Here is a 14,504-nt window from a genome sequence, read left to right as displayed (position 1 = left end):
CATCAGATTCCCAGAAGAATCTCTAATCCCTCCGAACCCCAGTGATTTTGATAAACTACTTTATATATTATAGCTCGTAAGCCCTATCCTACTGTTTTCCATTAGTCACATCTCCTGGGAACCCAACTCTCAGGAATCTAACATCCTGAGGCCAGTGTGAATGTAGAGGTTGCAGGGTGAAGGGAAATCTAGGAGACAAGTATTTGTATTGCAAAGTCCAGCGGCCTGTCCCCATATGAAGAGTCTCAATTCTGAAAGATTAGGTTGATTTTACTTAGAAAGGTGGCAGTTTGTTCCTATGCAGATTTTCTGCAGGATTCTGTTTCACCTTCAGGTCTAGGTTTGATTCCTACTCCTTATCCTGAATCCCTTTACTCAGGATCTATTTACTACGCTTTGAACTTTGAAATGCTCCCAATCCTTTAAGCTTGACCTGGGCCCCTTACCCTCGATCTGTTTTGACCTTGAGGGTCTGCCTAGCCTACCTGAGCAGGGGCCACATTGCTGGACCTGTCTCAGCAGTCTTACTTCTGCTGCTCCTAATCCTCTGACACCACTCTTAGCAGATCCAAGTGCCTAAACAAGATCTTCATTAACATATGATTTCTAATTCTGAGCTCCCTGGTTTTCGGGTTTACAAAGAATTTGGAAAGGGCTCAAAAGACAGCCATAAAAATGATTTTAAAATGTGAAAAAAAGAAAGAACCCTAAGACAAGTTAAAATGATCTTAAATTCTTCATTTGGAAACAGTAAATCTCCAAAGTAATGCAGTTATTATACAGAGGATAGCAAGGGTCTTCCAAAGAAGATAAGGCGAAAAGAAATGCAGCTATACTATAGACTGAGAATCCAGGTTAATCCTTCAAGGTATTTATAAAAGCTGTGAATGAAATTATGAACATAATTTCAAGGGGTTCAGAAACACCCAACAAGGATTCTTGAGGGATCCATGGACTCCAAATTTGAAACCTTCCCATACAAGGAAATCTTTCTGAGACTGACGGCTGTTAAACATGAGAATGGATAATTAAAGAAGAGTGACAAATTTTCTTCTGTAAAGGTTCTTTTAAAATAGGAGTTTTTCAGGGAGACCTAATGTAGTGTACCATTTATATATATTTGTATATAGTAATTAGATTGTGTTTTCTTAGTTATAAAATTGGCAGATGTGTGAGAAGTCAAATGCTGAGTGTATCTACATCATCTAGTAGACTCATATTCAGAGAATGCAATCAAACTACAGGCAAAATATTATTTTTATTTGAGGTCCTATTGTTTGTACTGAGACTTACACCACTATTAATGAGACATGCAGCCTAAGGCAATTCAGACACCCCTGTGGGCCTCCATTTCTGTATCTAGAAAATGAGAAAATTTGGACTACATAGTCTCTTAGGTCCCTTCTACTTCTGATATTCTCATGTTAGGTGTCTACCAAAGATTCACCCTGGATATGCTAGAAAATAAACATTATATACAAAATGAATTTAGAATTTGTAGGATTCATTTCTCTTGTAAGTAATAAAAAGTCTTAAGAGTTGTCAATATAATGGGAGCCTAGGTATTAATTCATTCAAAATACATATCTCTTTCTTTTGCTCAAAAGTATAGCAAAACAAAGAACCAATGGTGACTTCAAAAAACTTCACATATCTATCAAAGAATCTGTTTTCAGGCAATAAAGACTTGGATTTTCTTTTTGTTTATAACAACTGTGTGAAATACAATACATGGAAATAGAAGGAGACTATCGATTCCTTTCTAAATGTACAATACTACAAACTTGTCAGGACAGACTGAGGCTATACTTATATTGTACCAGCACCAACAAATTTCCCAGTTGTTCAGTGACAGGGAAAACTATGATCGTTTGCCTCACAGGAAACAGAAAATAGGTTTAAAACAGTGTAGGTTTCTTTGTTAGCTTAAAAATTGTAATCCACAGTGGTTTTTCAGAATGCCCAAGTGCTTGATGTCTATATTGAGATTAACTCATAAACATTGGATGCCATTCTGAAACTGAGTAATTTTTAAAAGGTAATCTTCTAAATTGACAAACTAAACATTAGGGAAAAAATCAACTGCATTAATCTTTTAGAAATGATTTTCTTGATTTTGTACCATTTGCCAAGGTTTAAGCACTAGAGAGCAATTAGATCTTTGGTTTTCTAAGCTGTCTCCTCTGCAGCTATATTCAGTATCAGAGGCAAAAAAACTATTCTGCCAAAGAGTAAATGAATGGAGATCATAAGTGAAGATGAGACCCAAATGCCTACACTTCATTTTTCTTTCATGTTTCAATAATAACACAAAACTGTAGCAACTTTACCTGCTAACGTGCAAGGTGCTTTCCACTTCAATTCTTTTTTTAATCAGTTGGATGAACTAAATGTTGAATTCTCTGTGTTCCTAACTTGCTTCACAGCTATGCCTCAGTTACAGCATTTCAGATTATATTATAATTATCTTTCTGCCCCTTTCTAGAGAGCAAGGACTACATCTTATTTCCAAACTTTCTCCCGTCCTTCAACAACTACTGAAATTCTACTCTGTAGCAGACCTATCTTTGCATTCCTAGAGCCTAGTACAATACCTGATACAAACTATATACTCAATAGATGAAGGTTTTAAGTGAATTTAAAAATCCACTCATTGTCCCCATCTACACTACTGCGCCCAAACACACACACAGAAACATAAACAAACTTTCTTAAAGGGGTTCTGCTGGAATGCTGTCACTAAGGAAATATAAGCATTTGCTATGGAACTGGATGGTAGAATCATCCTTGTACATTGCAAACTACATCTTTTGACATAGTGTTGACATTTACATTACCATTGAGTTTCATGGTAAACATTTGTCTGATGATTCTTTTAACTTGTTGGCAACTTAATTCCTTGCCAACAAATGGTGCTGGGAGTGGATATCCACATGCAAAAGAATGAAGTTGGACTCCTATCTCACACCATATACAAAAATTAACTCAAAATGGATCAACGATCTAAAAGAGCTGAAACTATAAAAATTTTAGAAGAAAATATAGGCAGAAATATCTGTGACCGTGGATTAGGCAATGGTTTCTTAGATATGACCGAAAGCACAAACAACAACAAAAAAACACAGATAAATTGGACATCATCAAGGTTAAAACTTCTGTGCTTCAATGGACACTATTAAGGAAGTGAAAAGAAAACCTACAGAATGGGAGAACATTTTTGCAAATCATGTATCTGATAAGGGATTTGTATCCAGCATATTTAAATTTAAGGAACTGTTACAATTCAATAAAGACAAGTAAGCTAGTTTAAAAATGGGCAAAGGATATGAATAGACAGTTTTCCTAAGGAGATATATAAATGGCCAATAAGCACATGAAAAGGTGCTCAACATCATTAGCCATCAGGGAAATGCAAATCAAAACTCTGAAATACCACTTTACACTCATCAGGATGGGTACAATAAAAAAGACAAATAAATAACAAGTGTGAGAATGTGGATAAATTGAACTGTTATTCACTGCTAGTGGGAATATAAAATGGCGCTGTCACTTTGCAAAACAGTCTGTAAGTTCTGCAAATGGCTAAACATAGAGTTACCATATGATCCTGAAATTCCTCTTGGGTATATAACCAAGAGAAAGGAAAATATATGTCCACACAAAAACATGTACGTGAATGTTCACAGCAACATTATTCATAATAGTCAAAAAGTGGAAACAACCCCAATGTCCATCAACTGATGAATGCATAAACAAAATGTGGTACATCCATAAAATAGAATATTACTTGCCAATAAAAGAAAAGAAGCCATGAAATGTACAACAACATGGATGAATCTTGAAAACATCATGCTAATTAAAAGAAGTCAGTCCCAAAGGACCACATACTGTATGACTCCACTTAAATGAAATATCCAGAATAAACAAATCTATAGGAACTTAGATTAGTGCTTGCCTGGGGGTTGGGGGATGAGGGAATTGGGATGTAATGGCTAACGGGTGCAGTGTTTCTTTTTGTGGTAATGAAAATGTTCTAAAATTGTGGAAATGAATGCACAATTCTAGGAATATACTAAAAACCACTGAATCCACTTTTAAGTGGATAAATAATATATAAATTATATCTCAACAAGGCTGTTAAAATGAAAAAAACAAAAATAACAGCAACAAAAATTAACTACCAAACTACTAAACTACTGGGCTCCAGCCCAGCAAACTGGTTCATAGCCAGAAGCTATAATTTTCCTTACTCATATAATAATCACCTGAAGTATATTTACATTAAAATGGAAATTACTTATTTGTTTTTTGTCCAACATGTTTTTGTACAAAATATCTGAGTGGTTCTCCATTTGAATTCCTCAGAGATCTGAGGAATATGCCCACCTGCTTATTGTGGTTTGCCACTATTTCTTCCCTATTCCTCCAGTGCCCTACTCAGTATTTCCACATAGTAAATTCTCAATAGCTGTGTGTTGAATCAATGAATTAATGCTACCAATACCTGAGGGTTTAAGGTGGTAATGCAAGTGTGCCTACGTAGGAAAATAAGATTGTAAGCAGGTTATCGAAGAAAAAAGTTTTGTTCTTTTATTTTCAACAACGCATACAACACTGTTTATATTAAAAACCTATATGTAGGACTTCTCTGGTGGTGCAGTGGTTAAGAATCCGCCTGCCAATGCAGGGGACACGGGTTCCAGCCCTGGTCTGGGAAGATCCCACATGCCGCGGAGCAACTAAGCCTGTGCGCCACAACTACTGAGCCTGTGCTCTAGAGCTCGCGTGCCACAACTACTGAAGCCCATGCACCTAGAGCCCGTGCTCTGCAACAAGAGAAGCCACCACAGTGAGAAGCCCGCAGACCACAACAAAGAGTAGCCCCCGCTCGCCACAACTAGGGAAAGCCCGCGTGCAGCAACGAAGACCCAACACAGCCAAAAATAAACTAGTTAATTAAAAAAATTTTTTAAAAAGAAACCTATATGTAGTCTCTCACTGGAATTTTAACTTCGTGTCAACCAGGAGATACAGAGCTATTTTTGGAACCTCTAGATCACTCTGAATCTGGTCATTCTCAGTTCTCATAGAGATTTAAAGGAAAAAAAGCCTAGCAAAAGAAAGGACCAGGATGAAAGAGTTAAGTCAGATGGACTACAATTTTTCATACTTTGCTTTGTTCCAGTCACTTTATGAAGAAAAAAATTCAAGCATTTCAGTTGAATTTAAGTCAAATGTACTAAAGTCACTTTCAAACATTTAAAATTAGCATAACGTTAAAATAAGGACTTTGAGGAAAGCTTTTAAGAACTCTAAACTTTCAAAGATAGAAAAAAATGTTTAATCAAATTTACAAATTATCTTACTCAAATTTGACTCTTAATCCTTTGTGGCTAATCTGTACAATTTAGTGAGCAATGAACTATTTCTTTCTTGTCTTCCGTACATGTCTGCTGCACTTATTTGCAGAGACATATCTCAAAGACATCGGCCCTGCAACAGGGGCCATGGGGTCCATCCCTGGTCAGGGAACAAAGATCCCACATGCCACAGGGCAACTAAGCCCATATGCCTCAACTAGAGCCCGCATGCCGCAAACTACAGAGCCCATGTGCTCTGGAGTCCGCATGTCACAACTAGAGAGAAGACCGCACGCTGCAACAAAAGATCCTGCATGTCTCAACGAAGATCCCGTGTGCCGCAACTAAGACCCGACGCAGCAAAAAGTAAATAAATAAATAAATAATAAATAAATCTTAAAAAATAATAATAAAGGTAGTCAGCAAGCTCAGGCTACTTACTATACCAAAATAACACAGACTGGATGATTTAAATGACACAAACTTATTTCTCATGGTTCTGGAGGCTAGGAAGTCCAAGGTCAAGGTGTCAGCAGATTTAGTTCTTGGTGATGGCCCTCTTCCTGCTTTGCAGACAGCTGCCTTTTTGTTGTACCCTCACATGGGGTACACAGAGAGCAAGCTTTCTGGTCTCTTATAAGGGCCGTAATCCCATCATGGGGATTCTGACTTCATGACCTCTTCTAAGCTAATTATTTCCCCTATCTCCAAATACAGTTGACCCTTGAAGGACACAGATCTGAACTGTGCAGGTCCACTTACATATGAAATTTTTTTCAATAAATACATACTATAGTACTAAACCATATGAGGTTGGTTGAACATGTGGATGCAGAACCATGGATAAAGAGTGCCCACTATAAAGTTCTAAGTGGATTTTTGACTGTGTGGAGGGTCAGCACCCCTAACTCCCACATTGTTCAAGGGTCAATTGTATTATCATACTGGGGGTTACAGCCTCAAAATCCGAGTTTCGGGAGGACACAAACATTCAGCCTGTAACAGAGGTTTTTGCCAAATACCCTGGAGACTGAGGGGTATGAGTCATGAAACTCCATCAAATCACAATAATAAAATGTACATATATGTCCTCAAAGCACTGTTTATATGAGTGTATGTATATATAAGTTTGTAAACACACACATATCTAACCTTGATATTATATACCTATTTATTTTTGTGACACTGTATAGTTTATAACATGTTTTAGCAGCAATTTAAATTGAAGTCCAGTGTATTTTCAGCTACTGATACCTTCTAAGAAGGCAAGTTTTATAATCACAGATGTTTGTTAAGTTGTATGTGGTCCTATAAGGCACAAGACATCTTTACTTTGAAAAGAAGAACCACCAAGTCCTGGATGGCAGGATAAGAACAGTGAAAGAATTCAGACACCCAAATTATTGAAGTTCAAGTTTTCACTTTCTGAAGATGCTATCAGCTGTCTCACTTCTCCCAGTCTACTGAATATGTTCCACCTCTTATCCCGCAGACCTTTCACCAAACCCTAAATCAGAAGAATGGTGAAGGGAAAGAGTTATAAATTGCTTCACAACAAACTTCATTTCAGAACCAAAAAGCAACTGCACCATTTAGATATCTGTGACTTGTGAATTTTCAGTCTATAAGTTACAACTCTCTGTTTAACTTTGAGGACTCAATATTCAAAATTAATAATTACTTTTTACACAAATGTGTAAAGAATGTGTAAAAATAAAGTATCTTTAACTTTCATTTCATAAAAAACAACATATTCTGTTCTAATATATGAATGTCAAAGTCATGAAAATTAATTTTTCTTTTTGCTATGTTAAAATGCACTGCTGTGTTCACATTTTAAGTGAAGATGACTATGGAAGCAAGTGTTTTCCTACACTCAAGATTCATGATATCAAAATGCTTACTGAATTGAGAGTTTCAGCTGGGTTTCCCACACACAATTTTCCACGGTGGAAACAACTGAGGCATAGGATTCTGTGCATCCACACATAACTTTGAAATGTATTTCTATGAGTTTGGAGAATATGCCAAGTTTTCCAACAGCATTAATGTGGAAAGCAGGCCTGGCTAAAGAGCTCCTGAAATATGAGTGCCTTATATAAAACATCTGAAAATGACAGATGACAGATACCAAGGGATAAAGATCACAAACTTCCAAAGAAATTATAGCAATGATTGTGTCACTGATTGTCACTATTAGTCAATATTTACTATGATGGTTAATTTTATGTGTCAGCTTGACTGTCCATGGCATGCTCAGATTACACATTATTTCTGGATGTGTCTGTGAAGGCATTTCCAGATGAAATCAGCATTTGAATTGGTGGACTCAGTAAAGTAGGTTGTCCTCCCCAATGCGGGTGGGCATCATTCAATCCCTTGAGGACCTTTACAGAACAAAAAGTGGAGGAAGGAGGAATTTGCCCCTTTTTCCTCCCTCACTGTCCAGCTGGAACATTTCATTTCTTCCTGTCCTCAGGAAAAGATGGTGGTGAATTACACCACCGACTTTTCCGCAGATGGCAATCATGGGACTCCTACTGGTCTGTTTTTCTGGAGAACCCTGACTAATACATTTACCTAACATTTACCTAATGGCAGCAGTGAACATAATATTCTGTGGTACACGGAGAATGTAGAGACTCTGCTCCCTAAAGAACGAAATTATCTCTCAGGAGAAAAACTTCTCAAATATGGCTTGTTCAACTGCTTATATAAAATTCACATCTACTCTCCCCTACATCTTATGTTATAAACAATAAAAAATGCATCTATAATCTAGTTGGAAAGAGAAATAGAGTTAGAAGATCTGGGTTCAAATTCCAGCTCTGTTGCTTACTACATGCAGCCTTGGCAGGGCTCAGTTCCTTCCTCTCTAAGAGTACATTAATAATGCCTACTCCATATATTATAATCAATGTGTATTATGTATAGTTAGGCATTTAGTTAAAGAAGTTTTTTGAAAAATTTCCTTTACTTTTCCGTATATTATAAACAGTAAACTCTTATCTTTTTCCTCCAGTTTCTACCTTACAATATTTGATATTTATGACATTCAAGGGTGACTGCTTTGATGGTTAGTGTTATGGGCCAAATACTTGTTCGCCCCCCCCCCAAATTCATATGTTGAAGCCCTAACCTCCAATGTAATGGTATTAAGAGGTGGGGTCTATGGGAGGTGATTAGGCTTAGATGAGGTCATGAGAATGGGGCCCCTATGACAAGGTTAGTGCCTTTATGAGAAGAAACCAAAGATATCTAACTCCACCTCCATCTCTCTCACTACCTCTCCCTCCCCTTCTTCCCCCTCACCTTCCTTACTCTTTCTTCTCACTCTGTCTCCCATGTGAGGACACAGAAAGAACTGGAAGCCAAGAAGAGGGTTCTCAGCAGGAACTGAATTGGCTGGCACCCGGATCATGGGAATTCATAGCCTCTACAACTGCAGGAAATAAATGTCCTTTGTTTAAGCCACCAGGTTATGGTATTTTGTTACAGCAACCCGAGCTGAATAAAACAAATAGCATTCACTCATTTGCATGTAAATGTTCTTGTATTAAATCCAATGAAATAAAACTTTTTTTATTGCTTTACAGATATCACCTGGTAAAAATTACTAATGGCCTCTGCACTTTTTTCGAAAGTGTTTTTATATTCTTTCTTCTTTTGACCCATAAAAAACAACTTTGTGAGATATACAGGATATGGATTATTACCCCTATTTTACAAACAAAGAAATGAAGTACAGCCAGAAGTTCAGAGGTCACACCGGTGATAACAGGCTCTTTCTGATCTAATTCAGTTTTTGATAATTCCAGACTGCTCCCAGCCAAAACAATCTCATGGACCTGATTTTATGCCACTCATTTTGTGAATAACATCAGAAAAGTATTCGGTAGGATACTGGCTTAACCATGAGCATAATATTTTTCTCAGTATTAAAGAATAAAACCAAGTCTTACACACAAAGTTGCTTCATTCAAACCCCAATTGCAAGACACACACATGGCTTAAAGTTGGCTCTCAGGGGTGTTGTACCATAAACTGCTATAAACAGATTTGGACCCAGAGAATGTAGAAAGAAAAGCCAGAATGAAGTGTATAATAGTAGCTGTTACATTTTTAAATGTTGGAGCTATTTTAAAATCCTTTTGCTTTGACTGATTTTCTGTGCTTGTAAGTCTCTCTTCCCTCCCCAAAACCTACCTTATTTAAAGACTTTTCAATTAGTATGTGAAACCAAAGGGTCAGGGGCTTGAAAATGACACAAATCATCCCTAACTGAAATTATTCTAATATGTGCTGCCATTTCATTTCACAAAAACTGTTCTGCCCAAACGTGGATATGCTCAAGGATATGTTATCCAGAAGAATTATCCAGAATTCTATCCATAATGCATTATCCAAAGAAACAAATTGTACACTGTAAATAAAGAGCAGTTCTCGGGCTTCCCTGGTGGCACAGTGGTTGAGAGTCCACTTGCCGATGCAGGGGACACGGGTTCGTGCCCCGGTCTGGGAAGATCCCACATGCTGCGGAGCCACTGGGCCCATGAGCCATGGCCGCTGAGCCGGAGCCTGTGCTCTGCAGCAGGAGAGGCCACAACAGTGAGAGGCCCACGTACTGCAAAAAAAACACAAAAAATCAAGCAAAAAAAAGAGCAGTTCTCTCACTGCAGAAAGTTCTAGTCAACAGTCATGCTCTAGAGGTCAGCAAACAACACCAGGGATTCACCTCCTGTTTTTCTAAATAAAGTTTTATTGGAACACAGCTGTGCCCATTCATTTACATATTGTCTATGGCTGCTTTAGTACTATAATTGCATAGTGGGTAGCTGCAACAGACACACCTTACAGTCTACAAACCTAAATTATTCACTAGCTGGCTCTCTAAGAAAAGGTTTGCTGATCTTGCTCTAAATCATAAACTCTGAACACAGGGGCATATCTGTCCCTGTTCACTGCCGTATGTAACCCAGCTTATATTTAATGAGTATCTAACATGTAGCACTGTCCTTGGCACTGAGGCAGCTGCCTTGAACAATACAGATAATGTCCCTATTCTCATGGTTTTCACAATCTGGTGAGAAGTTCAGGTAACACAACAAGGAAGTAAATAATAATATGTAAGGCAAGGCTGAATGTTAAAATGAGAATAAAACAGAAGGTACAGAACATGACTGAGAGGCAACTTCCATTTAGGTAGTCAGGACAGGCCTCTGGGAGAACCTAAGATCAGAACAATTAGAAAGAATCAACACTGCAAAGATGCGTGGCAAAAAAAAGAAGACAAAAAGGGAATAGCAACACCAAAGCCTCAGAGCAGAATGAATGTGATGACTCAATGTGTGAAAAGGAAGGCCCATGTGGCTGGAGAATACACAAGCAAAGCAGAAAAGGCAGATGAGGGGAATGAAGTAGGGAGGGCTAAGTACAGGAGTCTGAATTTTATTCTAAATATGATGGAAAGCCACCACAAGATTTTAAGCAGTGAGGAACGCGATCAATTTAAATTTTTAAAGATCATTCTGGTGCTTCTAAATGGAGACTAGGTCAGGGAAAAGCAAAAAATGTGTTAGACAAGTTAGGGAACTTCTGCAAATGTTCAAGTGAGAGATGGTGGTGGTTTGGCTTCGACTACAATGGCAGCAGTAGAGATGAAAGTGGAGAAATTCAAGATATGTTTTGAAGTGATATTCGACTGGCCTTTCTGATGGTTGTTGTAGACTGAGGAAATAAATGCCAGTAGTTGAAAACAAATTCTAGATTTTTAGCTTGAACAACTGGGACATAGTAGTGTGAATTACAGACATGGTACGGAAGTACAAATAAGAGCCATCACTTATTGAGTGCTATTATATATTAATATTCACTCTCCTTCACATTTAATTTTCCTAACTATCTTGAGGACTTAGGTACTATTGTTATTTTTCATTTCACAAATAGGAAACTGTAAAAATTCTGGGGTGGGATAGGGAGGGTGGGAGGGAGACACAAGAGGGAGGAGATATGGAGATATATGTATATGTATACCTGATTCACTTTGTTATAAAGCAGAAACTAACACACCATTGTAAAGCAATTATGCTCCAATAAAGATGTTAAAAAAAAATTCTGACTGTTCAGTAAGAAACACATTTTACATCGCTGCCCAAAATGCACAAATATATAAATGAAACAGAGAAAAAAGTTACACAAAGCAATCTTTACCCTTACCACTGTGCCAATATTTTCTGTTCTATTTCATTTTTTAAAATGTTGATTGTAACTGGCAGTTTAAACAACACTGATCCAAATCTTAGTAATTAACAGTACAACCATATAGTAGACTTTTTAAGAAATAAGTCTCATGACTCACTAGGACTACCAAACACTAAAAAGGCAAGATGAAACATAAAAGATCAATCTGTTGAGTATTGGGGATACAAAAAGATTGTGGTCCATGAGAGTGTAATGGCAATGATTCTGTGAGCTACAATTTGGAAATATTCTTTTATTATTATTATTTTCTATTGCTATGGAGGTCTGAAATCAAACAGATATGCCTACTAACATTTAAAACAGGCAGAGATGCACTTTTCTGGAAAAAAAATATTAAAAGCAAAATAAAATAGTTCTTCAACCTCACTCTCACCCTAAAGGGAGTAAAAAGCTGTAGAAAGACCAGACTGGCAAAATTTTAAAAGGAAAAGACTAGATTGGTAATGTGACAAATCATTACGTTTTATAATGAAGGACAGCATCTTAAGGACAATGGCTTAAGATGCCCAGCAACCCTTCATTTGTTGGACAAGTACTTTGCGGTACTCGGGCCTCTCACTGTTGTGGCCTCTCCCATTGCAGAGCACAGGCTCCAGACGCGCAGGCTCAACGTCCATGGCTCACGGGCCCAGCCGCTCCGCGGCACGTGGGATCTTCCCGGACCGGGGCACGAACCCGTGTCCCCCGCATCGGCAGGCGGACTCTCAACCACTGCGCCACCAGGGAAGCCCAGGACAAGTACTTCTTGATTGATCAAGCTACTCTCATGCTTTCTCGCTTAATTACCGTTAGTAAAAAAGGATGAGATCTGTTCTGGAATACAAATACTTTATTTCCCCCAATTCCTCAAGTTTACAGGAATAAAAACTGTTTTAAAACCTATGTTAATTACTGAAAATTCATATAGCACTAACCTAGTAAATTCTCTCCCTCCCTCCCTGCATCTCTGAAGGGGAAAAGCGACAAGGACAAACCGCAGCCTCCATACATCAAAGGCTTGAACCAGCACTACAGCCGATACAACATCAAGTTCACTGACACTCCTAGATGGCTCCGCGACACGGTCAAGGTCCTTGGGAGCTCACACACACTTTTACTCTGCACCGATCTCACCACTCTTCCACTGACCTCTAGCCAACCCAGGATCCTGTTGGGAAGAGTCATGAAAGGCAGTAAGATCCGGACAATTAGGGGAGCCTGCGTAGCCCCTTAAGGTTCCAATGATGCAAATGCAATGCCTCAAGATATTTCTTAAGGATGAGTTAGGTTATCCCTCTAATCCCAATTTTTCTCCACAGAAGCTGGAAGGGAACCACCAGGACACAGAGAAAAAAAGCCAAATATTAGGTTTTGGGGGAGGGGAGGAGCGAGGGCAGACACGGCTAAAAACACCCGAATCAATTCCTCCGAGAGCCAAGCAGCAGAGGCCGGCAGCTCGCGGCCACGTGCACTTGCTGAGGGAACCGTTCCAAAGAAACCTGACCCCATCGGAATCGGCACGCCGCTCGGCGGCCGTGTTTATCCGAAAGGAACGCTACAAGTTGTTGCCCGCATCCCTCCTCCCAGCTTTGTCAGGGGCCACGCGCGCCGCCCGCACGCCCACACCGACACCCAACCCCTCTCCAGCCCCGCCAAGCCCCGAGGGCCAGGGGACAAGCGTAGGGTGAAGGCCCCTAAGCCGCAGCCCACCCGCCCCACCCAGCCCAATTCCAAGCCGAACCGGCCCTCCGCGTCCCCGGGCGTCGACCGGGAGTCGTTCTGTGGGGCGCAGGCACCTCTTCCCGGCCACCCCCAGCAAAATATCGCGGAGAGGCCGCGTCCAGGTGAGGGGCTGAGCCCCGCAGGCGCCGCAGCCCGGCCGCCTACCTTCCTCAGCGCGGTAGCCGCACACGGGCGGACGCCGCTGCCCTGACGACCTCAGAGCTGACCCCGTCAAGGGACGGTGAGCTCCCGGGGTACCTCAGGGAACCCCGGGGCTGGGCACCCAGAGGGGCCGGGAAGGGCGATGCCCCAAACCCGGGCCGCGCGCCCCGCCTGAGGGAGGGGGGGCGGGTCCCGCGGCGGATGGAGACGGGGAGGGAGGCTGCCGGGTCCGCTCCGAGAGCGACTGAGACTCTAGACGCGAAAAACCCGGGGGTGACGGGGTAACTTGGGAGACGGGAAGGCGAGAATGGCCTCAGACGAATGACGCGGGCCTCGAGCGTTAAATCCCTGCGGCGTTCGGCCCGCGCGGCGGCGGCGGGCGCCGGGCCCCGCTCGGCGTCCTCACCTTCTTGGTTCCGGGGGCGCCCGCGATCCGAGACACTCCTGTCAGGGAAGAGGAGCGCGCCGGCTGCCCCCCTAGAGTCTCCTGCTGAGGGGACATCGCTTCCATGAAGAGGACTTTCAAGCAAATCCCAGCCCAGGAGGAGGCTACGCGGGCATGTCCGTGGGACGTTGGCCGGACGGGCGAGGACGCGCGAGGCCGAGGCGGGCGCCGAGCTCAAGCAGCGAGCCGGGCTCCGAGTGTGAGCCGCGCGCCTCCCGTCGGGGCCATGTACAGCCACCCGCGCTCGGCACCGCAGCTGCAGGCGATTGCGGCGGCGACCGCCCGTCAGCGCCGCGGCCGCCCCGCCTCGGGCCCGCCCCTCGGCGCCAGGCGCCCCGCGCTGGGCCCTCCCCAGGCCGCCCTCCTCCGGCCGCGGCCCTCCCCGCGCCGGTCCGGCCTGAGGCGCGCCCTTCTAGATATATATTAGGGCACGGGCGCCCGACCGACCTTCTCAGTCTGCGCCTCCGAGTGGGGCCAGCCCGAAGGAGCTCACCGGCCGGTGTTACGAACGCAGGCCTCTAGCGTGGATGCGCGCCTCTCCAGCTGCCCAGCCCACTCGCACGCGACCCCATCCC

At 41.7% G+C, this 14,504-nt stretch overlaps 1 protein-coding gene across 1 annotated transcript in view; it reads right to left on the bottom strand.

Annotated features, from left to right (window-relative positions):
• The window catches only part of ARHGAP20 (Rho GTPase activating protein 20), a 146,828-nt gene extending 132,626 nt beyond the window's left edge, over nucleotides 1–14,202 (bottom strand). Inside the window, exon 1 of the mRNA XM_019941924.3 lies at nucleotides 13,891–14,202. Within this exon, the coding sequence (XP_019797483.1) occupies nucleotides 13,891–13,995 (105 nt within the window). The 5' untranslated portion in view covers nucleotides 13,996–14,202. The remainder of the gene's footprint in view (nucleotides 1–13,890) is intronic.
• Between the last annotated feature and the right edge of the window lie 302 nt (nucleotides 14,203–14,504).

Source organism: Tursiops truncatus, chromosome 8 (genome assembly GCF_011762595.2).
Source record: "Tursiops truncatus isolate mTurTru1 chromosome 8, mTurTru1.mat.Y, whole genome shotgun sequence".
NCBI classification, from domain to species: Eukaryota; Metazoa; Chordata; class Mammalia; order Artiodactyla; family Delphinidae; genus Tursiops; species Tursiops truncatus.
The sequence above is the reverse complement of the archived record's forward strand: the minus strand, read 5'-3'. Positions and strand labels throughout refer to the sequence as shown.